The following is a 24,110-nucleotide window of genomic DNA, read 5'->3' on the forward strand; positions in this document are numbered from 1 at the left end:
GCATAACGTGCTTGGTCTCGCATTTTGCGGCACCGACGCGCGAAATTGCTAGCCGCTGTTCCGAGCGGTCAATGCGCGACGAGCTTGGCCGGGAGGTCCGCTGCCGATTCGTAAAATGCCCATCCGCACTTTCGAGGAGCCAGCGGACGATGCGATTTGTTGCTTGTGACGGAGCACAGTGCGGCTTGTCTGTTAGCGCGATGCCCTTGCCCGCAAAGTTCGGATTCGTCTCGTAAACCAGTGCCGTGAGCGGAGTTAGGCCTAGCCGCGACTCCGAGCAGTAAGCTCGGTCGCGGTGTGCGTGGCCGTGGTGCTCGATGTTTCAAAGCAAGTCATGTTCGATCGCGAGTACAAAGAGTAGTCCCGCGAAGTTTTTCATCACGGAGTACGAAGTGCTGACAAGCTGAGATTCTACCCGAGACGCGCATCTGTGACAGGGGAGTGAAACTTCCTATTGGCCGCGAGATCGAGTGGAGTCGTCACCTCGCGGCTTCCGACTGAACCGCGCCTAGTGTGGATTGCTCCACGCGTCGTCTGCTAGCCATGCTGTGTTTGCATGTGCGCGTACATCATGAAGGTCCTCAAAAGGTGGTTTGTTCCGTTGCGTTAGTGCAACTTTAACCGCTCGTACGTATGCCTAACACGATGTAAAGAAGCATTTGGCTGTGATCGGCTGTATATTGTAATGTAATAAAATCAGTGAGTGCACTTGTAGAGAGTGCTGTGTGTGGTCGTCGTACCCTCCGTTCATGAGAGTTATATCAGTGTAGGTGCCGCTCTGTGGCTCAAGCGCATTGCAAAGTGCACTTGCCGTTGTCCTAAAGATGAGAAGTATTAAATCTCATGTGAATATAGCATTTTAGCGGCTCGGTGGTAAAAAAAAAGGCTCTCATGCACTTGCGTGTTGTGGTTTGGTGTATAACTTCGGGGCTGTCGTTTATAGGTTACGCAATGCGCTTTAGTTGTGTATGGTCCTGGTCACACTACACACACACATATATATATATATATATTTCTGTCAAGTCATGTCTGACACTTCGGTACTTAAATTGTCGCTAAAAAGAACAGAATATGGAATGTAGGGAAATCTCTAACTGAGTTGCCTTGCGCAATTTTAACTTGTGGCGAAATTTATATAAAAACACCCGTAAACACCCGTCTACTTAGATTAAGGTACGCGTTAAAGAGCCCCGATGGTCAAAATTAATCCAAACGGCGTACTTTACTTTTATGTCATAGTAATTTCACGCGAAGCCACATCTTTTTTTCTTTACATTATCTTGAGTGTTTGTGTTATGTTGTAATAGATCGGCGGAAGGCAGCGGACATTATTCGTGTGAAAAAACGTACTTTGGTCCCGTGAAATAACTGGGCCTTTGTTCCATTACTGCCGTGCAAATAATTAATCGAAGAAAGTTCCGTGCTGTACAGTTACCTTTTTGTACTGTTACTGGAATAAAAACAAGCGTGTGCGTGTTAAACGCTTCTGTAGCGCTAAAGCGCTGTCAGCCACGTAGCTTTCCTCAGTAAACCTATCAACTGTCCTACATTGGAGAACTGAATAAGAAATGCGGATGAATATTTGAGCACACAGTGCACAAAGTGCTATTTGAACTCATCGTGCAGGAATACGGGCTTTCTTTTTGTTGGGGGGTATCCAGATGAACAAGAAGTAAATACTTAATTCAGTCGCACTACAGCAGTGCGTAGTAGGTGCAACACGAGCTAAACATGTACAAGTAAAACAACAAGAAAACGTCATCCATTGCGAAAACGCTGACTGTTGCCGAAGGCAAGCAACCCCGTTCGTTGGCAGAATGCGCTTCTCTCACAAGTAATAGTAACGTTCGGCGCGCTTCGTGCATTAATTCGGGAATGAAGGGCGCACATATTACCAGAAAGCTGCAGTCAACGCATTTTATTTGCCGGAAATCGGGTCAAATCGCTCACAACGAAGCGCTGTTGTGTGCGTTTGTATATGCACCGACGACCGCCTATCCACACTAGCGTGGCGACGGTGCTGCCACCTGTAGCCCGATCTCGCGGCAATTACCATCCATGGAATGCAATATTTGCTCGCAGCGCCGGACGAACGCCTGGTGTTTGGGGGCGGTACTAAAACATGGCGGCGCATTGCAGACACGCACTGGGGGACGCCATCTTGATGAGGACTGAGGATCCGAGTGGCAGGGGGGGGGGGATTTAGCGCCAAATTCAATTGGGATGCACCAGCAAGCCGAATTTAGTGAGTGGAAGGTATTCTGATGGTGAGCGCGCGACCTTCTTCCTGTTGCGCAACCCGCCACATGATCAATACGGCAATCATTGCTTTCTGGTTGATGAAGATTTGCCCATCCACCTATTTTTGCACACCTTATTCTAATTAGCACTTTGTTTTTGTTTACGTGTACACATAAATTAGACAAGAATGAAGAGCAGAGTTTGTTTCAATGTTTTATTGCCTAAACGTAGCATTCATATAGTAAAACCACAACTTGAATATTTTACGTTTTTAGTCGCATACAAAAGTGCACCGCACATGCCCGCATGCTAATAAGTAGGTATCAAGCCAGTGCATATACAGTCCATACGAAGACAAAAGACAAACAGTAATAACTATACACAAGTTCACAGATCGTACCTGTCGTCCGCCCGGATCCGAAAGAATTTCGACACCACTCAGCACAGCACGATTGTTATGACGGCGCAAATCCATTCATGCGTCTGTTTCGCTGAAGCTTGCAAGGGTTTCGCTGAAACAAGCTTTACGGTGGTAAAAGCGGCCTTTGGGAGACCGTAGCATACATAGGCGCGTGACAAGAAACGCCCCCTTTTCGCCGTGAGAGATAGGACGGCGCAGTTCCCCTTTTTCCACTCCGGGTGGCACTCCTATTTTCGCAATCTCGAACTGCAACCTTTAGGTTCACTTGCGTATTAAAAATTCTGGAGTTAATAAGTAACCTGGAAATAAATATAAAATGGAACAACAACGTTCATTTATGCTCATGGTGTAGTGCAGCCCCCAAACGTTAGGATCGCTGCGATCACGGGACAGAAAAACCGCGAAGTTTCATCCCCCTGTCTGCGATGTTAGCGACGAGCGCGGCACGCTATCGTCTATCGTACACTGATGACTGCGCTTCCGCTTGCAGCTGTCAAACTACAGAGTAATCATATTCTAAATCATCATCGACCCGTGCACACAGAACGAGTGAACGCGTCACTAAGTAGCGCGATTTTCGACAGTCGTAACATAGCGACGCGTAAGCAGCAGACGGCTGTCCTCTCGGAGCGAGCATCGGACCAATGACGAGGCGTGCTGGAGCAACATGACGGACGCGGCCAATCGGAGGCCTCGAAACGACCTTCAGAGATTTGCTTTTTGTGCGCTTGTTTTCGAAGGGAGGAGCCAGCTGAGGCGGAGAATTTGAAAACGAAGAAATGCTCTTTGCCACGAGCTCAAAATGGCGGCGCCCGGTTGTACCGTTGCTACAGTGCCTAGAATACTTGAAGTGTGATCACCGCCAAGCGGCGCGTATGGGAACCCCTGAGGCAGCTTAGCGATGCATCCGCTAGGTGGCGCGCTCTCCCGCATACACGTCAAGCCGCCACGAGAAGCGCATGCTTGCATACTGGACTGTGTGCGTTGTGCGGGCTTTTCGTGTTGTTTTTTTCGTTTAAATGATGCCTTGAGGAGCGGTGATGAGCCGACGACAGAGTCGCTGTTTTGTACCCGGTTGCAAGAGCGGGTACAAATCATGCAAAGAAAAGTTGTCGTTGTTCGGTGTGCCCAAAGAAGCGCAGGTATTTCAACAGTGGCAGCGCAACATTCCGAGAGCAGACAAGCCGCTTGAGTGCAACGCAGCCGTCTGCGAGCTTCACTTCGACAAGCAGTTTGTATCACGACACTTTGAACATATTATTGAGGGCAAAACTGTACGCCTTGAGAGAACGAGACCGGTCCTTCTACCTGGCGCCGTACCCACCATCTTTCCCAATGTGCCTGCCTACTTATCAAAGCCCGTTCCCAGGAAAAGAAAACTAGAGCTGTGCGAATAGCAAAATTTTGGGTGCGAAGCGAATTCAAATATTTCTAGAATATTTTTCGAATACTTCGAAGCGAAATTGCAGGAAAAAAAGTTAGAGAGGATTCCTAAGCATATTCTTATGAGATAGCAACGTGAAAGTGTTTTTTTTCGCTAGGTTGATGAAGAATCTGGCGGGGTGGTGTTTCATAGTTGTCTTATCAAGAAACAGGCAATGTAGAGGCCGAATTGTATTTACGTACATGATTTCATGCAACCAAAGTGTTGCCGACAACACTTTACACGTGATAGGCAAAGATGCCATTTCCTCAGCCTCTCCTCCTCTTTCAACTTCTGTGGAGGCCCAACTGATGTGGTGGACAAGGGTGTCCTTCAGGTTCGGAGTTTCAAATCTGCCTCGTAGACGACGTCGATATGTAAGAACATCTGAAATTTTGGATGCTAAAAAGCTTCGGCGACCGATTTTTCGGAGTTCCTGCCAAAATTTCAGGTTCAAAACAGCATTAATTGAGCCCCCACCTCTGGCACATCTTTCATCTCCATGTTGGAACCAGCGTTTTCTTGAGTTAATACATTTGCGACCGTAGCGGAGCTTGAAAGGCAGCTTTGCCGCAATACCGGAGTGTGATGAGGTGAAGCATATTGAAAATCTAGGGACCACTTCCAATCGACGTTGACTGTCTCTTGGCTAAGTTCGACTGTAACGGAGATTGAAAGGCAGCTTTGCCGCAATACGAGTGTAATGAGGTGAAGCATATTGAAAATCTAGGGACCTCTTTCAATCGGACGTTGACTGTCTCTTGGCCAACTTCCACCGTAACGGAGCTTGAAAGGCAGCTTTGCCGCAATACGAGAATGTAATGAGGTGAAGCATATTAAAAATCTGAAGGGGTCACTTTTAATCGGATGTTGACTGTATTTGTTTTTGGGAAGTTCAAATAGTTCGAATAGTAAAATTCCAGTGCGAATCGAATAGAATAGCAAACACTATTAGTAAAATATTCGAAATTTCGAATATTCGCACACCCCTAAAGAAAACCCAAGGAGAGGTTGTGCCCACCGCTTGATTTGCCAGAAAAGCGGCAACGGCTGAGCGAGGTGCTGCAGCCACTGCCAGGTGAGGAGCCGGATGAGTCCGCGACAGTCCCTTCTGAGCCTCGAGTTCCTTTCAACCACATGGACGTTGCCCTGCCGTCAGACAGCTGGGGAAAACACATCTTCAGTGGTGTGCCGTTGAAGGTCGCGTGCAGTGTGTGTTCACCGGGGACAGACATGAGTGGCATGTGCGTTGAGAAGCTTGTTTTGTTTACTGTAACCGGCGATAATGTGGCGCATGAAGTGTTTGTGCGCGGAGTGAAACTTGACCTGGACGAGCCTGGCGACCCAGCTTCCATTCTCAAGGCTGTCAATGGTATGCATGTATGTTCAGGGGCAGGATTTCTTGAAGAGTTCCCGTTCGCATGCTCGAACTCTAACTTGACAGTATGGAATGGGAGCCTATACAACAAGAAGTGTACAGGAACCTCACTTGAGCAGTGTGTAGCCTGCAAATATATCCGGAGGATCCTCATCAACCAAAAGTGCCGGAGAAAAAAGACCAAGCCAAAAACAAATGTTTCTAGAAAGATGAAAACAAAAATGCAAGCTGTGCGGCGCTTGAAGGACAAAGTGAAAGCATTAGATGAGATAATTTCACAAATGAAAGTGGAAAATGAGAAGATTGAGGAAGAGGTACTCTTGAAGAAGATTGACAGCCTTCCCCATAAACAAAAAGCTGCCATTCTTCAATGTTTTGCCGCTGCAAGCTGAAAATCACCTAAAGGCATGCGCTACAGTTCTGAGTGGGTTCTGGAATGTGTTATAATGCGTATTAAGAGCCCAAGACTGTACGAGCATGTACGCCGAGAAAAGATTCTCATGCTTCCCAGCCGCACTTGCCTCAAGAATTTCATGAAGAAGTATGAGAGCAGCTTCAGTTTCAACTCCTCTGTTCTCTCTGGAATTGCAAAGAAAACTGAAAAAATGGATGAGTTTCAGCGCCACGGCGGTCTGATAATAGACGAAATGAAACTTGCCAAAAACTTTGGAGTGGCACCAGGTACTGGAAAAATTGATGGCTTTGTGGACCTCGACGCATTTACTCCTGAACATGACAAGAGTGTGGCGTGTGACCACGGCATGGTTGTAATGTTTCAACCTTTGTCCGGGTCCTGGCATCAAATATTAGGTGTTTTTGCATCCAGGGGATATGTAAAGGCCCATTTACTCTCCAAGATTATTCTGGAAGCGGTTGTTTTAGCAGAAAAGGCAGGGCTTAGAGTTGATTATGTCACTTGCGACGGGGCATCCTGGAACCGTGCAATGTGGCATCAGTTTGGTGTACACGGTACGGCTGCATCTATCACGCCATCAGTGCAGCATCCTACTGAAGATAGTAGACGCCTCTTTTTTCTTTCAGATTTTCCCCATCTCGTTAAATGTGTGAGAAATGGCTTCATAAAAGGGGGCTACAAAACGCCAGAGGGTCACGTTGATGTGCGACCAATCAAAGCTGCCCACCAATTAGACAAGTGTGCAACAACACTTAAGGCAATGCCCAAAATCACTTAAGGCAATGCCCAAAATCACACACATGCACCTAAATCCGAATAATTTCAAAAAAATGAAGGTCAATTATGCCTTTCACCTCTTCAGCGCCGAAGTGCCGCGCAGTCTTTTTTTGTACCGAGAGCAAATTTCCAAGTCCTGCTCATACGTTAAGGGAAACAGAACAGTTCATCGCCTTTATGCAGAAATTGATTTCTGTAATGACCTCAAGGGTGCCTACAGCAGCACTAAGAAAAAACTCTGAAGGAGTAGAAGTGCTGCGAAATTCCCTGGACTACATTAATAGGTGGGAAGCCAACACAGGGCCCACAAAGGCAGGCTTTCTGTCACACAGCACTGCTGAAGGCCTTAGAGTCACGATGAAAGGGACCCTGCAGCTTTTTGAATATGCGACTGAATGTGTTGGATACAAATATTTGCTAACGTCACGTCTGAGCCAAGACCCCATCGAAAAGTTGTTTGGAATTATTCGGCAGTTCTCCGGCTGCAATGATCATCCTACCTCGTCCCAGTTCTTAACAGCAGTTAACTGCTTAAGTTTTTATAACCTGCGCAAAGCACTGGACACAGGAAACTGCAGGAGGTGCCCTCACGTCCCTAGTAGGAGTGGACGAAGCCACCAACCATGTGGACACCCTAATTGATGAGGGAAAGCTTGATGAGGCTTCGAGTGTCCTCGAGAAGTCTGAACTTTCTGACCATGTCTACCCACAGCAGACAAGTGACGCCAGGTTAACCTATTACCTGGCCAAATATGTGGCCCGTAAAAGGGTGATGGTAACAAAGTGTCGGGAATGTTATTAACATCCGCTAAAGACGCAGATGAAGGTCTTTCATCGTTTACCGCTTTCTGCGACTAAGGAGGCCTTCTGTACCCTTCAGTTCAGCTGTTTGCATTTATTGAAGCGTCAGAAGATGTTTTCACGATATGGTTCAGCTGGAACAAGCTTCAGCGAGACAGCATGACTGAAGTTCTCCAAATCATGAAGAACGTGCCCCATGTTGGATGTCAGGCACATCAAGACGAACTGACAAACAATGTAATCAAGTTTTTTCTTCTGACCAGGCTTCATTTTTTTACGAAGTCCCTTAACAGAGAACGAGCTTCAGCAAGCGAAAGAAGAAAGCACCTGAAACTTAGACGAACAACTTGAATGGCGGAGACTCATGTTGGACCTTCTGTGTATTCACTCTTGTCTTTTTTTAACAGTGTGCAATATGTTTGTTCCAGAAAAAACACAGTTCAGGCTGCAATTTCGCAATTCATTCGATGTTTCATGGTCTATCATTTGTGGAGTAAAAATATTTTTAATAGCAGAGGCTTGCATTTCGATCATAAAAGAAAAACAACCGAATAAACACCTCAAACATGCAAACAAACATAGAGCTGTCACCAGATCACATTTTAATAGTCAGGACCGTAACTAAAGGGGGGGGGGGGGTGAGGGGGTTCTGACCTCCCCCTGAAGTTTTTTCATGCTTTAACTTTTCGAGCGATATTAAATATTTACACGCCTTCACAGCGACCACCAGTTCCCAAAGTTAGCCGTTCTACACAAAAACACCCCCCGAAAAAAATTCCTGGGTGTCGCCATGTTAATAATTCATTCTCGAGCGCCGCGTGCTCGGCAAGCGGCGTCGCCCTCGATTTCGGCACCGCAACCCAACTTCGGATAAACCAGAAATTTCATGGCGCCTGCGATTAGAATTTGAGCTGAAGTTGTTGCCGTGTATCCGCATGTTATAGAAACCGCGGTTATTAAAAAAAAAAAAAAGACACGAAATCCAAAAGGCATCTGTTGCAAGGGGTCTGTTGCAACAGCAGTCACGGCAAAAAACAAACAAAAACACCGCTTTACGAAATTCTTAATTCACACTGGCACGACAAGCATAGCTGACAAATAGAGAAGCCGTACACATGTGCAAGTCGCAGAAAGAACGCAGCGTAATTTAAACGCACGTCGCTAAACACGGCCGAGTAAATGGGCGGCGAGCAGACGACTACGTGGCGGGCGGACGTGTAAGCGGGTGTCAGCGCCCCCTAGGCATCTCTTTTCGGCGCATCGCGGAGCGGCCTCAGAGCCGGCGGCGCGGTCTGCACACTTCCCTATTCCAGACACTGTACCGTTGTGGAGCTAGAATTTTTTGAAAAGCACTGTTTTTTTGCGATCTCCACAATAATTATCGCCACCTTAGCACGTGCAACAAATTTTTTAAAGCACTTCTAGGTGGTTTTGAGTGAAGATATTTCGGAATCAGATAGAAAAAGGGCTACAGAAACTGAAAATGTGATATTCAAAAAATCGTTTTTTTTGCCGTTTTGCGCGATACGAAAGCCACGTCCCCCCTTAAGCAGTCAGCGAATGCAATAATCTCTGTGAGACTCGGTGGGGGATTCGACGCAACTACGTTTTAACTGTTAGAACGTTTAAAGCAGGTACGTATTAATGAAGTTTGAATGTACATTAGTATTTGAACTAATCACGCACACATAAAAATGATGCAAACACAAGTGCTGGACTGCAACTGATGCTGTATTGTCGATCATAATTAACTGACAGCAGTGAAGTATGATCATTACCACAAAAAACAAATTGCACAAATATGAAGTGTTTTTGATAAAAACTGCAACGACTATGTGGTGACAGTTCAAGGTATTGGCGTGATTTTTTAGAGAATGATATCAAGGGGCGACTGATACATTTTTCTTTCCATTTGCGCTATGGAAGCATGAACGCACAATTGCTCTTTTTACAAGTTTTGGTTGAACCGAAACTTGCGAGAACACGTCATATTCGTGCAATTTGTTTTTTCTGGTCTTGATTATACCTCACTGCTGTCAGTGCACATGTGCGTGTTGTTCTATATAAGGCCGGTCTTTCTACAATAAAGCATCAGTTGCAGTACAGCACTTGTGTTTGCGTCCTTTTTATGTTCGTGTCCTTTCTGCGCTGCTTCATCAAATATCATGGCTCACCAACTAGCCTATCAGTACGTATTATAATTGCAGTGCATTTTGATATCACGTTTTAGATCATTTGTTGTCTAGTGTTATTACCTGTCTGAAACTTTCTTCTTTCCTGTTAGCAAGTTGCTTTAACCTGATTAATGAGAACAGCAAGTCCCCTTGCAGGCTGGAGCTTTGGGACCTGCTTCTGTATACATATTATGTTGCTGTGTAACATTTTCTCGACTGAATGAACAAAATTCTTTTTCTCCTTAATCTGTGCTCGCTTAATGAAATCTATGAGAAGAAACACAAACTGTCTCTCCCCACATAGAGCAGCCAAATTTTTCTTTTATTGTGACAGCAATTATATGGACACTGCAGGCGCATTTTAGCCGTCTGCAAGTGCTGCTCATGGACGCAGAACAAGCTGAGATGAAACCTTCGTGCATGGAGCTGGAGGAGCAGATGACCCATAGCTGGATGCATGCTGTTCTCTCATCACAATGTTTGCATTGAAGCCATGGACAGCATGAAAGTCATGGGACTCGCTGCAGCGGCCACATTTCCTATAGGTCGGTCCAACCTCTTTCACCGCTCCACTCTAGTGGCGAAGCTTTTGAAATGAAAACATACATGTGGGCATGCAATCAACATAAACCAATCAACTGTTCTTAAAGTGCACCTTATGTGCAAATTTGAGCCGAGTTGCTTGCATTGACTTACTGGGAATGGGCCGTAGGACGTCGGGGATGAGGACGTCCACCAGGTTCTGGTAGAACTGGTAGTCGGCATGCTGCACAAACTTCTGCACAGCCTCACACTTGCTCAGCAAGCGCAGCTTAGACTGGCTCAGGCCTTTCTCCTGCTCCCTGCAGGAACATGCGATCAAACAGAGAACGAGTTTAAACAAAATGACCAACTCATTCATGCCACCACAACAAAAGTCCTTCCTAGAAAGTGATCTCATTTGTTTTGCACTGCATGGTTCAGACGTGCATTCTCTTTCCGCAAGCACGGGTGGGTAGCCCAGTGGATAAGACACTCGCTTTGGGAGCGTGGGTGCCCAGGTTCAAATCCTGCCCCGCCACTTTCTTGTATACTTTCTTGTATTCATTTACCTCTGGGAGTTTCCCGTTGGTGGACACGAAGGACTCCTGCTAACAAGTACGCCTTTTTGCTCCATGACAACAATTGTCATCCATCTTGCTAGCATGTACAAGCACAGCTGGCCTGGAGCCCCTCCAGTCGTAACTGTGCTGCTATTACTGCCACACTGCTGCTGTCCAGTGAGATCCCAGCAACAAACGCAGCTACGTACAAGCATGGCCGGTACTAGAGCGAGCGCCCATCTTCTTTTCACTGTGCATGTTTGTTATGCAGTTTACCTGCCTTAAAAAAAGGTTAATGAAAAGCTACTGCAATGACAGTGTGGTCAAACTATGCGCTCAACATACCCGCAGTCACTGCTGGCACTTCCCCACAGGTCTTGCCACAGGGACTCAACAGTCGAAAAGTGCAGGTTCATCACAGCCTCCAAGAAGGCCTGTAAACAAAGGTACTGTGTAAAGCCTGTGTGACACCCGACCCTCAATGGCTGAGCCACTAAGTGGTGCACAGTATCTTGAAAACCCTGCTTTAGGTGATACTGTGGGACTACAGGCTGATCATGTGAAATTTCTTTATTCTTATTATGTTATTATTCTTTTTCTATAAACCTGCCAAGTGTCCCTGGCTCTCATAGAAGACGGCACAGTGAAGCTTAGGTGACAGAAAATTAAATCAAACCTAGCAGTGACATGGTGTCGACACCTCTCTCTTCCTGTCCTGACCCACCAAGAATCACAGAGTGCCTTTCTTGCCAACGAATAGCTCAAATAATATTTCTTTTAGTGACTCTTTAAGAGAACAGTAGGTTACTGTTTACGAAAGTATCAGTGACATGTTAACCTCTCAGAGCCAGGGCTTGTTCTTTTTCCAGAAAAAGCATTCCATAATAATATCTGGGGTTTAACGTCCCAAAACCACGATATGATTATGAGAGACGCCGTAGTGGAGGGCTCCGGAAATTTCGACCACCTGGGGTTCTTTAACGTGCACCTAAATCTAAGTACACGGGCCTCAGACATTTTCGCCTCCATCGAAAATGCAGCCACGGCAGCCGGGATTCGATCCCGCGACCTTCGGGTCAGCAGTCGAGTGCCATAACCACTAGACCACCGTGGCGGGGCAGAAAAAGCATTCCAATTGCAGTCATATAACTGTATGCAAGCTAAGAGCATCCAGAATTTATCTCACATCATTTCACTGTCCCAGGTGGTGTTAAAAAAGCTAAAACGGAGCACCTAGCACTAAACAGCCTTCATGTTTGCATCTTTATGCACTAAACAAACAGAGACTTGGCTGGTGCACAGGTCTCTAATTTTATGAGAGTGGAAACAACGTGGTTTCGATATCTGATGCATGTGCATAATCGCAGTGCTAAATACAACAGAAATGTATTGCAGAACAAGCCTACTTCAGAAGTTTTGCAGTCCCACCTCCTCAGCAATGAACAATTTCCTTCAACATCTGCTACAGATCAAAAGCGCACGTCCACTACAGAACAACAAACAATTTGGCTTCGTGAAGCGGTGCACCTCCTGCAGCTGCCGTCCGGGTGAGCTTGAATGTGCACAGAACTCCCGATATTGTGTAGCACGGTAAGGTGTGCTCACTATTTGGTGCAAGATGTCAAAGAAGACAGCCCCATTTTCTTGGTCCGAAAGCTTCACCAACTACTGCTGCTGCTCAGCCTCTTTGTGGCCTCTCCTTATGGAGGTGCTAGCAGATGACTGCACCCAGCACAAAGCATTATGACTATCCCCTATTATTTTTTTTTACACAGACCCTTTATGACTGCAATGCTCTTCCTGAATTCATTTTTGAGGAGGCTGATTTTGAAAAGGCACACATTGTAGTTTTAGTCTTCGTTGCAGACTATGTAGTAGACGTGCAGCGATGTAGCCCAGTCCATTTATTAGCAGCATTATTTATTTTGTAAACCAATTTATACTAAATGTGTTTTGACTCCACTCCTTCTTGGGCCTGTTAGGCCTGCATCAATGTGAAAAAAATAAACAAGTAAATCATTTGCCCCATCCAAGCTTTCAAAAGCAGACTACTACATCAAAAGAGATATGCCCAAGGTATCGCATTGCAGGACAGTGCACTTGCATCACAGTGGTCCTGGTAGAGCCGCCGGAATGCCTCGAGGTCCTTCTTGGAGAGCCCGTCGGGAAGGGGGCTGCTGCCGAAGTCCACCTCGGCGAGCACCGGAACGGCCGCGGAGGCATCGCCCAGAAACTGCAGATGCTGCTGAGCAGGTTGCTGTGCCGCAACGGGTGGTGCTGCACTCGAAGTGGACCCTGGCGCATCGGCTGCCTGCCCTTGGCTTGGGACGGCTGCACCAGACTCGGGCGTGTCCGACAGGCCAGACTTGGCCCCACTCAGTCGAAATCTGCATGTGCAGTTATTGCTTGGCTCAAGGAGTATTTTGCCTTTTCATCGGCTTACAATTATTGCTCATATTATTAAGATAATATGACCAATATGATATTGTTTATACATAACTTGCAACTACGCCACACCGCGGAACTCTGGGATACGATTCCGTGGCATGCGCCACCATTACCGAGCACATGGCAGCAGACGACACCGACTCAAGCTGTGCGGCTCTCGCATTTCCCGTCAATGCTGCACATCGCAACGGCGATTTGTGCGATATTTCGCTGCTGCACAAAAAGTGTAATAAATAATAATAATAAGAAACAGACGCGGGGACGTACTGTTTGCCAAACGTGATCACAAACACGTGCGACTGCACGAAAGAGCTGTTCGAGAAGCGGAGCACATGGCTTACTACGCGCGTAAAGAGGAAGGACCTCAGATGGTGCACAACGTTTGTGCGTGCGGGTGTCACTTCATAACAGGCAAGTAATGCTTCCGAATCTCCTCACCTTTTCGCCGAGTGTATCACCACGGAGTTATGTGTGATGTCGATTTTTGCCGAAACGTGAAGCACCGAATTTAACACAGCGATTGCACCTTGGTTTTCGAGAGGCCCTTTTAGCTCTTTGGTGAAACGAACCCTGACTGGGCGCCAAACATGTTATTGGGCCATGGTTTTATGCAGCAATCAGCGATGAAATCTGTGCAGTTTGAGCGCAGCTGTAGGTGATTCGTGCGAAGTTGTTTCAACCATTACGTGCGACACCACCGACGACACTGCAGGCTGCACAATGTCCTGAACGATTCTTGCTCGTCATAAGCGCAAGGCAAACAATCAAAACACGCACACTACGCCAAACAATCCACGCACGAACGTAAACACAGCGCGGCCATTGAGACGTATGTGCTCGGTGATGGCGGATGGAAGACAGGAACTGACGTCACTTGCAAGTTATGTATATTACCTTTACTGCATAAGCTTGCAAGTAACTGGTACAGTGTAGCCCGGTTATGATGAAGTTGGCGGGAATCTGAAATTACTTCGCTATAACTGCTTTTTCGCTATATCTGGACTCTAAAAAAATCAAACATTATGCAGACCAAGAAAAAAAATTTACTTACACTTTCTGAAAAAAAGCGATTGCACGCGTTTTGCGAGCGCGCGTTTCAGAACACGGTGCTCAACGTTGTCCATCAGATCGCAACTGCCCGGTTCGGAGCACAAGTACATACGCAGCGTGTCGACAGCTGCGAGAGCTGCTCCAGCGGTCCCAGGCTGAGGCGCACCAATGTCGTCACCTTCGCCGTCCGAGGAACTGCTATCTGCGGCCGTTCCCTTTTCAGAGACGCTAGCGGCGAGTTCATCGGTGGTGAGCTCCTCCGTTGCGACGAGGTCTTGATTCGCCAGGGCAATGTCCAGATAATCCAACCCGCTTGGGACAAGGCTTGCATCGCCCGCAGCCTCCCACAGCTGCCTCAAGCTCGTCACTGCTGCGGCACCATCCGCTGCAGCAGCATCGATGTCTGCTTCTGCTGTTATTTCTTCGGCAGTGCTGCTTCCCCGCAAAAAACCTGCTTTCTCGAAGCAATGAAGAATGGTCTCAGACTTCACATCCCGCCAGGCTCCGCTTACGAAAAATACCACCTTTACTAGCGGCACCTTCAGGTCGGCAGCGTTATCGGCTCTACGGATGTCAATGAGCAGACACTCGATGACACAGTGGTGATAATGCACTTTGAAGTTTGCTATCACTTCCTGGTCCATCGGCTACATCTTGGCGGTTGTGTTCGGAGGCAGAAAAAGTACCTCGACAGCACTCAGATGTGCGTTAACATGGTGTGCGCTGCGAGTGTCCAGCAAGAGCAGCACATTGCACTTCTTCACGGACATTTCCTTATCAAAGTCTGTCAACCCCTTCCGGAATATCTCCCCCGTCATCCACGCCTTTGTGTTGTGTGTGTACGCGACAGGCATTGACAGCACCTTGGCAAAGCCCCGCGGTTTCTTGGGCTCGCCGATGACCAATAGCGGCCGCTTGTCGAAGCCGTCCATGTTCGCGCACACCAACACTGTGATACGATTTTTGCTGTTTTCCCCCTCCACGCACTTGTCAGTCTTCGCCGCGAGAGTTTTTGCAGGCAACAGCTGAAAGAACAGACCCGTTTCATCAGCGTTGTAAATATCTCTTTTGGTGTATGTCTCAAAAATGCGGCTCCTGTGCTTCACCATCCAACGCTGGAGACCGTCCTCGTCAACGGATGCAGCTTTGCCGACAATGCTCTTGCATGTGATCCCATCGCGGTCTTTAAATCGCTGCAACCATCTGTTGCCAGGGTTGAAGTTCTTGTGACCGAGAGCAAACCCCAGACGTTTGGCCTGCGCTAGCAGGATCGGCCCATTGAGCAGAACGTTCTTGGCACGAGCGTCTACAAACCATTTGTAGAGTGCCGCTTCGACATCTCCGTAAGTGGCAGCGCGGATCCGCTTCCGTTCACCGCTGCCAACATCGTCGTCCAAGACGGCATCAATTTTGCTTGCATTTTTTATGATTGTCGCCGAAGTCGACTGTGCTATGTGTACTTCCGCGCAATGTCGGTCTTCTTAATTTTCTGCTGAACTTCGTCCAAAATGGCACGTTTCACTTTTAGAGCACTTTTCGTTTGGTCGTCGATGAGGTGGTCGTTCGGGTATGGCTTGACTCGACATTTTTGTAAAGTTCACCCATGCACATGGGCAGGCCTAGCTGCAACCGCGGCAAGTCCAAGCGCGCTGCGATAATCCGCTTTTCACCAGTGAGACAAGTCGAGCGAACGAATGCTTCTGCTGCTCAGCCGTGGTCAAGTCCAAGCGCGCTGCAATAATCCGCTTTTCACCTGTGAACAGAGACACAGCACAACATGTGCGAACGGCTGCTTCTGCCGCTAAAACTGAACTGACTGAACACCACGAAAGAAAGAACGGCTATGTGCGCAACAAGTTTGCGCGGAGCCACTGGCGGAGCGCCGCCGCCGCAGCCAGGCTTAGGCAGGCCTAGAGAAGGTGGCGCCATGCCATGGAAGAAAAGCAATTTAGGAGTGCACGAACTTGCTTCGCTTTTTCACCAAAATGAGGCGCCACAAGCAGAACCGGTCTAAAGCGGCCACAATGTTTCTGAAGCTGCCCACACGACCTCCTCTCTGAAGAGAGGAGTACGGCGTGAAACGAGATAAGATCGCGGTGGTCACTGGAAAAAAGAATGGGAAGCGTTCGCGAGACGGCTACCGGGCGACCGTGTGGTGCGGTGAAGCAAGCTCAGGGGTGAGACGGCTGAAATCGATTTGGGAGCAGTTTTGGGAGCAGCAAAATTTCAATTTAGGAGCAAGAGAACCTTGTTTGGGAGCAGTTAGCGGCATTTATTATGTCGTTTTTGGAGCTTGAAAAAACAAATTTGTAGTAACTTGGAGGAACAAGCACATATTTTAATCGGCTTAGAATACACATAACATTCAAAGAGCCTTTGGAGAAAGCTTTTTTTAACAGATTATTGCCACGTATGAACTACACTACCTTTTTACAAACCACGCAATTTATATAACCCTGGTAACAACATATGAAATAGATAAAAAAAGTTTTTCCAAGTAGGTTCACTTTACATTTGAAAATAAGAAAAGAAAAAACATCACACTTCTCAAATAATAAAAAAAGTCACAGTTTCACCGCAAGGGCGAAGCAATGAATGCGATAGCAACAAATTGTAGTTGTTGTAGTTGTAGCCTTACACGAAGTAAGGCTGGCAGCTAACTGTTTTGTATCCGATCTCGCGTAACTATAAAACGATGGTGTAAGAAAATACGGCCGCTCCAGGGAGCCATGTTCTCCACATAGTCACTTCGCTTTGAGAGCGCCGCACGTAGAAGCGTATACGAGCCGCGCGCGTGCCAGTGATCGCGACCGCGCAAAGTTCAAAGTTGCTCCTCGCGCGACACTCCCCCCCCCCCCCCCCCTCGCGTCTTCGTGTCTTTTAAGGCTTGTTAAAAACGGGCGGGGCGTTTCCTGTCTGCTTCGACGGCAGGCCTTCCGAGCGGGGTGATGTTTCGCATGCAGCCTCCGAGCGACGGCAATGGGCCGGCTCGTTTGCTTCGGCCGCGTACGTCGCCTCCGCTCGCGTGCTTTTACCCGCTGTAGAACATACAATTCGCGGGGGGATCTTATCAATTTGGACTTCATACCGGAAGGACATGACGGCGACGGCAAGAACCCCTCGAGACTGTCCATATAATTGCTATCGCAATAAAAACTGATTGCACAAGAATTGTATAGTCACATAGCAGTACGTCTTTGAACGGTCAATGAATGATTCCGACTAGCACGCGATCGCGGCGACGCCTTCGCGCGTAACATCAGGAAAGAACAAAAGCGGTATGGCCACCGGCGAACGCGCCAGTATGACCACCCCCATAGGCGTGCGCACGAAGGGGGGGGGGCAAAGTCGATACCGCCCATACTTTGACTTAATCGGAAGGAGGGGCGCTGCGATTAATATTTGCCTAGAGTTACTGTATATGCTACCTTTAGGTAGCAGAGTTGCGCATCTGTTTTCCAAACGCCGCTAGCAACCATGCATTGCGGAGAAGCTGACGCTCGGGCCAATTTTTGTATTTCTCGACGCCGCCGCTGTAGCTCACTCAATTAACACTATACTCTGTTCCAGAAGTTCCGTGCAGCACTGTGGAAGCTACAGGCCTTCTCAACCAATCAGGAGGGCGAGCACATCTAAGTGTATCCTTCCGCGCCCTGTCGTCTGCTAGCGGCGATCGCTGCAGCGAAAGCGGCAAGAGCGTCTCGGGACACTGTGCAACTGCGCAGTGAGATGAGCTGTAATTGTGAAAGCGGTTAAATATTCTCCTCGGCACCGTAAAAGCGCGCGTCTTCGAGATACTTGCACGTAGACATTTGAGGGATAGGGTTCAGTGGCTCATGTTTCGGTGGAAAGCGCCGCACTAGCCAAATTGAATATGAAAGCACCACGCTTCATCAGATTTCGTATACGCATGCCTTACGCACTGTCCCGAACACATTTAGAGCCAACTGCTTCGCTCCCTTGTGGTGTAAAAGCTGATCCGGGAGCGATATCGCACAGGTGAACCAGGCGCCGCCATTTTGACTAAGGAGTGACCAAATCTGCCACCGCGGACTAATCACAACCCAAGACTGGGTCCTCCGCGGCGCTGTGGACGCTCGGGCTGTGCGGACTACTCATAAAAGTTTAGACAGTGTCGTACCATTCCTTCGTACTTTATAAGTAAAAACATAACACATACGAGCCACAACAGCGTTATTTCTTTCGTCATTTGCATGTTACAACACGTACAAGCAAGAACTCTTTCTTCAGTATCATGGAGCCACAAAAATTGTTTTATACAGAAAATGCGACAAAGTCGTCATACAAATCACAGCTACAACACGCAGAGAAGCCTTCAAGTGAAAATCCTCCGACGAGACCGCTTGCAAAAGTCATGAGGACAAACAACGGGCTACGTATATGGGGCACTACATCTCGCTTCGCAACAACCTGCGCTCGAGGGTCGTGTAGCCTTGGCTCTGCTGCACGGAACTTCTGGAACAGAGTATAGTCATCGACAGCCAATGTTTATCGCCCGCCATCGACACGCCAGACATGTTTATCGGCGACGCGGTGGGCATGTCGCCTGCAAAAATGGAGTGCGACTTCACCGCATAGCTGTGGTTGCTAGCCGGACCTATGCGCTACTCTGCTACCTAAAGGTAGCATATACAGTGACTCTATATTTGCCCTCCCTGAAGGCCGAACCCTCAGGAAGCTTTCGATTAGCGTACGCAAAGCTTTGCGTTGGCTTTTCGCACAACTGCGCATGCGTCGTACGCTAACCGCTTGCGGGCTCCCATTAAGTGAAGGAAATAGCGGGCCGCAAACGCTAACTTAGCGTACGCTATTCGAAAACTGCCTAAAATAAAGCGCCTTCAGCTATCTGCTCGGCTGCGCGGGTGGCGTAGCGTACAAGTGTACCGCACGCTTTTAATAGGTGATAACAAAAGCGCGCTGCGCCACCGTTCGCTGCCACCTCGTGAGGGACCGCCTTCAAAAATGCGTCGCGAGCGCCGAGAAACCTTACCCCTCGGACACTACGTCGTTACCGCTCGGACACTACACATATTTACAACCGCTCAGAGGCGATTATCACAGCACTATGGAAGCCTCTATTACAAAGGCGCGTAGAAGGACACGCTTGGGCGCGTTAACGTGTTCTGCGAACGTATCCCTGGCGCTGCTTCTAAAGTTACGTTTTCCCACGCTGAAAGTGTCGCGGGCTTGAAAATTCTTGATTGTGGGGCCGTTTCGGCGCAATTTTTGCAATTTTTATGCTTTTGGAGCAGCTTGGCGCAGGAAAACGGAATCGTATCAAAAATGCGCAATACGCGCAGCTGTCTCACCCTTGCTGAAGCTTTCGCAGGGAGCCGAGTGAGGCGAAGCGGCTGCCGTGAGCCAAGAATTGGCGGTTTTTTGGCCTAGTTGATTCACGCGAAAGCTCAAAAGGTGGTTTGATGGGTTTTTTTGTTGTTCTCGACAAAAAAAAAACTTCGCTATATCCGCTGAGTCGCACTTTTTTACTTCGTTAAAAGTGGACTTAAAAGGCATTGAAAATATGGGAATTGGGACAGGAAATCAAGGTCACTTCGTTATAACTTCTATTTCACAGCAAGTGGGTTCGTTATAAATGGGCCACACTGTATATCTCTCATGACTTACTGAGTAATAATGAGAACTAACAGACAATAATGCCAAGGAAAGTAAAGGGGATGTTATTTGTAGTAATTAGGATATAAATGTGAAGAAAGTGGACGAAAGATAACTTGCCGCTGGCAGGGACCGAACCTGCGACCTTCGAATAACGCGTCCAATGCTCTACCGCTGAGCTACGGCGGTGGTCATCCTCCCGTCCACTTTATGGGGTATATATGCGCATTCAAGTATAGGAGTGTTAGTCAGTGCCAATCGCAGCCATGACGGCGAGTGTGGAACACTCTTTTCCTGCCTGTTGGCGTCACGTAGCACGTGATCATTTTACGAGCTGGCAGCTGACCAATTACCACAAATAACATCCTCTATACTTTCCTTGGTATTTCATTAATATTATGTCTAACAAAGAAAAAAGAGCCCTTAAAAGTCATCTTCTTTCCTTCATTCATAGCGATGGTCTCGTTCTGGCAGACTTGATGCCTTCAGGTGCACACACAGGGCTCACTAAAATAAATAACGGCTTACTTATCACAGCAGAACCTGAAGAGACAAGGAAAACGTGCTCCATTTAACCCCTTAACTGCTTTGGACGAGCAGAGCTCGTCCTGCCCAAACTGTCCCCAAACTGCTTTGGACGAGCAGAGCTCGTCCTAGCGGAATAGGTACTCCCCTCTAGCGTTCAGGACAAGAGGCGCTCTTCTACAGCTTAGATTGCGTGTAATCCACCAGATGGCAGCATTTACTTGGCAATTTATTTTTCTCCTGCGGAAAGAGCGCGGTTTTTGTATGAAAAGATGGCTTGCGGTGGCGGCCACCCATGCATAACTGGCTCGTCAACACGAAAAAGAGGCTTCTCGTTTTCGTCATCTTCTTCGAGTGATGATCATTCGGATACAGATGTTTATCTTGGGTCCGGAAGTGAAGACAGCGAAGGTGGTGAATTGAGCATCTCCTCCGGTGATTATGAAAACAGCTCGGAAGCGAACATCGCGAGTGCTCGCCAGTGGATCCTGCTTGATGCGGACAATCCTCCTGTGAAGCCTCCTCGCTTTCCATTCTTGGCCATTCCAGGCAAGACTTTCAACTTGTCATTGCCAGATGACCTTATGGAATATATTCAGCAGTTTCTTCAAATGTGCTTCGCTTGCTCTCGGAAGCGAGGAGAAAACGGGAAAACATTGAGAAAGGAAACTCGCTTTTGGTGCAGGAGCTGCAACAGGCCCCCTTGCGTTCTTCCGTGTTTTGATTTGACTAAGTATGTGGCACAAATATTTTTTCAACATCGACAAGCTGCTTTTTAGTACAATAAGATTCGAAATCAGCAATAAAAAAAATAGGCAGTTTTGGTTGGGAAATTTTCAAAAAAATAAAGCACTTAAGGGGTTAACGCATATGTTGTCTACACAGAAAGATGTAAAATGGTGCAGCGGATAAATACACAACCAACCAGATCAGAGAGAGTTCTGTTTAAGTAGAGATTCAATTTACGTTATTTCCACGTGTTAGGATTCTACTGCAGTAGGGTGAGAACACAGAAACATAAACTGGAGAAGCGGCGATAGGCGGGCTAGTTGGTACATGACTCAAAAGTGTAAAAAACAGCGTGAACACAGGACAAAGGAAGGTGACAGCGCCCGCCCTCGTATCACCTTCTTTCGTCCTGTGTTCGTGCAGTTTTGTATACAGAAATATGTTCTCAAATACGTTGAAAATCAGATATAATAAAACCAATCATCAAAGACGGTCTACAGAAGTACACATGAAAAAGAATTCTTGAGGAAAAATTGTAGCACAAGACGACACAAGGACCAACAAGTACACGGGAATGGCGCTACCTGTGCACCGGTCTGTCCTTGCGTCATTTCGCGCTACGATTTTTTCCTTCAGAAATCATGAACCAACTAGCCAAAGAAAAGACTTTGCTAGACATTATAAGAAAGATGTGTCATAAATCGAAAATTGAAAATCACCGCTGACTGACTGCAGTCGTTAGGATTCTTTAAGGAGCAAATTGGAGCTCAAGAGTAACAAAATTGCTTTAGACTGGTAAATTATTCTTTCAAGATTATGTTTTGCAGATCAGCAACAAAAACAGTGATATTCTATACACAAAGATCTTCAGGTACTCTTTATGCAGGGGTGGAAGCAGGCTCCAATGCTTTCGAGCAGGGATGGGTGCAGAAAAACGAATATCTCCGAGCAACTTTGTAGCAGCAAATATGCTATTTCAGAACACATCAGATCAATCAATTTGCAGTTTTGTAGCCATTGCCATCCTAAGAACATTTAAATCAGTAAACATTTGCTATAAACAAATACAATACTTAACACTGCCTGGTTTTGAAAATCAATCTCACGAATGTCCTACACGCTTTAAAGAATCTTTAATACTCATTCCCACATAACAGGCCATTGAAATGCATCAATGAAAGCACTGAGCTCCAATGTTGCTAGACTATCCTCTTGTTACCTGAACCGATATAGAGAACTTCAGAAAAACAGCGCTAACATAGAAAGGAGCGACAAGACCACGTGCTGACTAACGAGTTTTATTTCACTGTAGCGGAATATATACCTCCGTAAAAACAAGAACAAAAATTACATGAAGAAAAGCACTTGGAGATTATTCAATGATCAAGATGCTCTTTCTTGAGCACGAGCATCTACGGAAGCCCGGATGCGTCATTGCGCGTGCGAGTCACGTGGGCCTCAAAAATCTCTCTGGTGCATTGGTTCTTTTTAGAATTCTTGCTCGGTCAAAGCGTGGTGTGCAACCACAATCTGCGCACAGCAAGACCCATCCTATGCTTCATGGTGCATGCATCTTCTCGCAGTCGATCGTTTAGGCTACGTTTGCCTGCTGCTCTTGTTACCTGCTGCAACAGGTGAAAGCAAAGTAAATGCAAAAGGCTGTGCACATATATTGCAAAATTATCATCAATATGCAGAAAAAATATTCTTTATTCTTGCTTGAAAGCGAATGTTTACTTAGCATTTCACAGGTACTCTGCAACCCATACTTGTTGAACACTGGTTTATGCATTTGGGTGGTCGCCTTACCTTACTGAAGCGGCCCTTTATCGAGGAAGGGTGAAGGCAGCTTCTCGAATACACTGGCTCCTTCAGGAACCTCCTCCTTGAGACGAGGAGGCACGAAGGGGCTCCTCACGCCGGACCATTTTTTACCTTACCTCGGACCAATTTTTAACCTCACGGTTAAAAAATGGTCCGAGGTAAGGGCCATTTCAGAATCAGTGATGCTACTGGCTTAGGCCACTTTGGAGCAGCTTTTGGAGCAGGCAAAACTGCGTTTTGGAGCAGCAAAACTAGCTTTTGGAGCAGGCGCTCTGCCTTCAACAATTCATTCTGAGCCGAAGAATTCTTAAAAAAAAGTAATAAACATCGACCACAGCAGCGTCGACATCCGAGCCAATGGCACTCAAGCCGCGGGCAAATGAGTTGTGCACTTTGTGCAAGCAGCACTCTCCTACATCTATGATGTCAGGGTATTTTTCCTGCATCTTTTTTCTGAAGCTTTTCACTGCATTAGGGCCATCCGTAGAAGAGCAAATGACATTTTTCTGCGGCAGGTCCATCATTGCTCTCCGCACATCATTAGCCAAAATTTCTGAAGTCGCGGAGCCCAGCCGGAAAGACTAGGTGTTCCACAACTCGCTGCATTTTGTTGGAGAAATGCCTAACTACAACATCAAGTTGTTGGCACCTCTGTTCAGGAAGAGGGGTCTCGTCAATGCTAACAGAAAAAACCACATCCGGCTTGTTCAGCTCGTCAAGCACAAGTTTCTTGAAATACGGCCCGAGGCCATCACTAACTATGTAGGATGCCTTGAACCTCTTACAACTAAACTGCTTCGCTGTTTCGGAATCTCCAAATAACTTGGGAAACAAGGCAGTTGCTGTGTCGGCGCACGAGTATGGGATGCCCTTGAGAATCATGCCAAGCACAAACAGAGTTTCTGCGTTTGTCACGCGGTCACACTGCAAGACGTTCCATGGACTGCCGAATTCCAAAGTCGGCTGGATAGTTTTCGGCCGCTGCAGCCCACCTGAAGCGTCTCAATGACGACTGGTAGCATCAATGTGCCGTTTCATGGCTGCATGTCGCTTGACTGCTGCTTTGATTACAAAAAAAAAACACAAAACGCAGTTCCTTCGTCCGCTTGACAACACCATATTGATATTTTGTCTCCATTTTCATCACTCTCATGGAGAACGTCCGCGTACGTCCGCGTACAGCGCGAT

The 24,110-nt window shown here is 47.2% G+C and overlaps 1 protein-coding gene across 4 annotated transcripts in view; it reads right to left on the reverse strand.

Moving 5' to 3' along the window:
• The window catches only part of LOC119404002 (DNA-binding protein RFX2), a 478,787-nt gene that overhangs the window by 178,996 nt on the left and 275,681 nt on the right, over window positions 1-24,110 (reverse strand). For all 4 annotated transcript variants that reach the window (XM_037670630.2, XM_037670633.2, XM_037670631.2 and 1 more), the window contains 3 exons: window positions 12,817-13,099; window positions 11,058-11,146; window positions 10,327-10,472 (listed from right to left, as the gene is read on the reverse strand). In XM_037670630.2, the coding sequence (XP_037526558.1) occupies window positions 10,327-10,472; window positions 11,058-11,146; window positions 12,817-13,099 (518 nt within the window). The remainder of the gene's footprint in view (window positions 1-10,326; window positions 10,473-11,057; window positions 11,147-12,816; window positions 13,100-24,110) is intronic.

The sequence above is a fragment of the Rhipicephalus sanguineus genome, chromosome 9 (genome assembly GCF_013339695.2).
Source record: "Rhipicephalus sanguineus isolate Rsan-2018 chromosome 9, BIME_Rsan_1.4, whole genome shotgun sequence".
Lineage (NCBI taxonomy): Eukaryota > Metazoa > Arthropoda > Arachnida > Ixodida > Ixodidae > Rhipicephalus > Rhipicephalus sanguineus.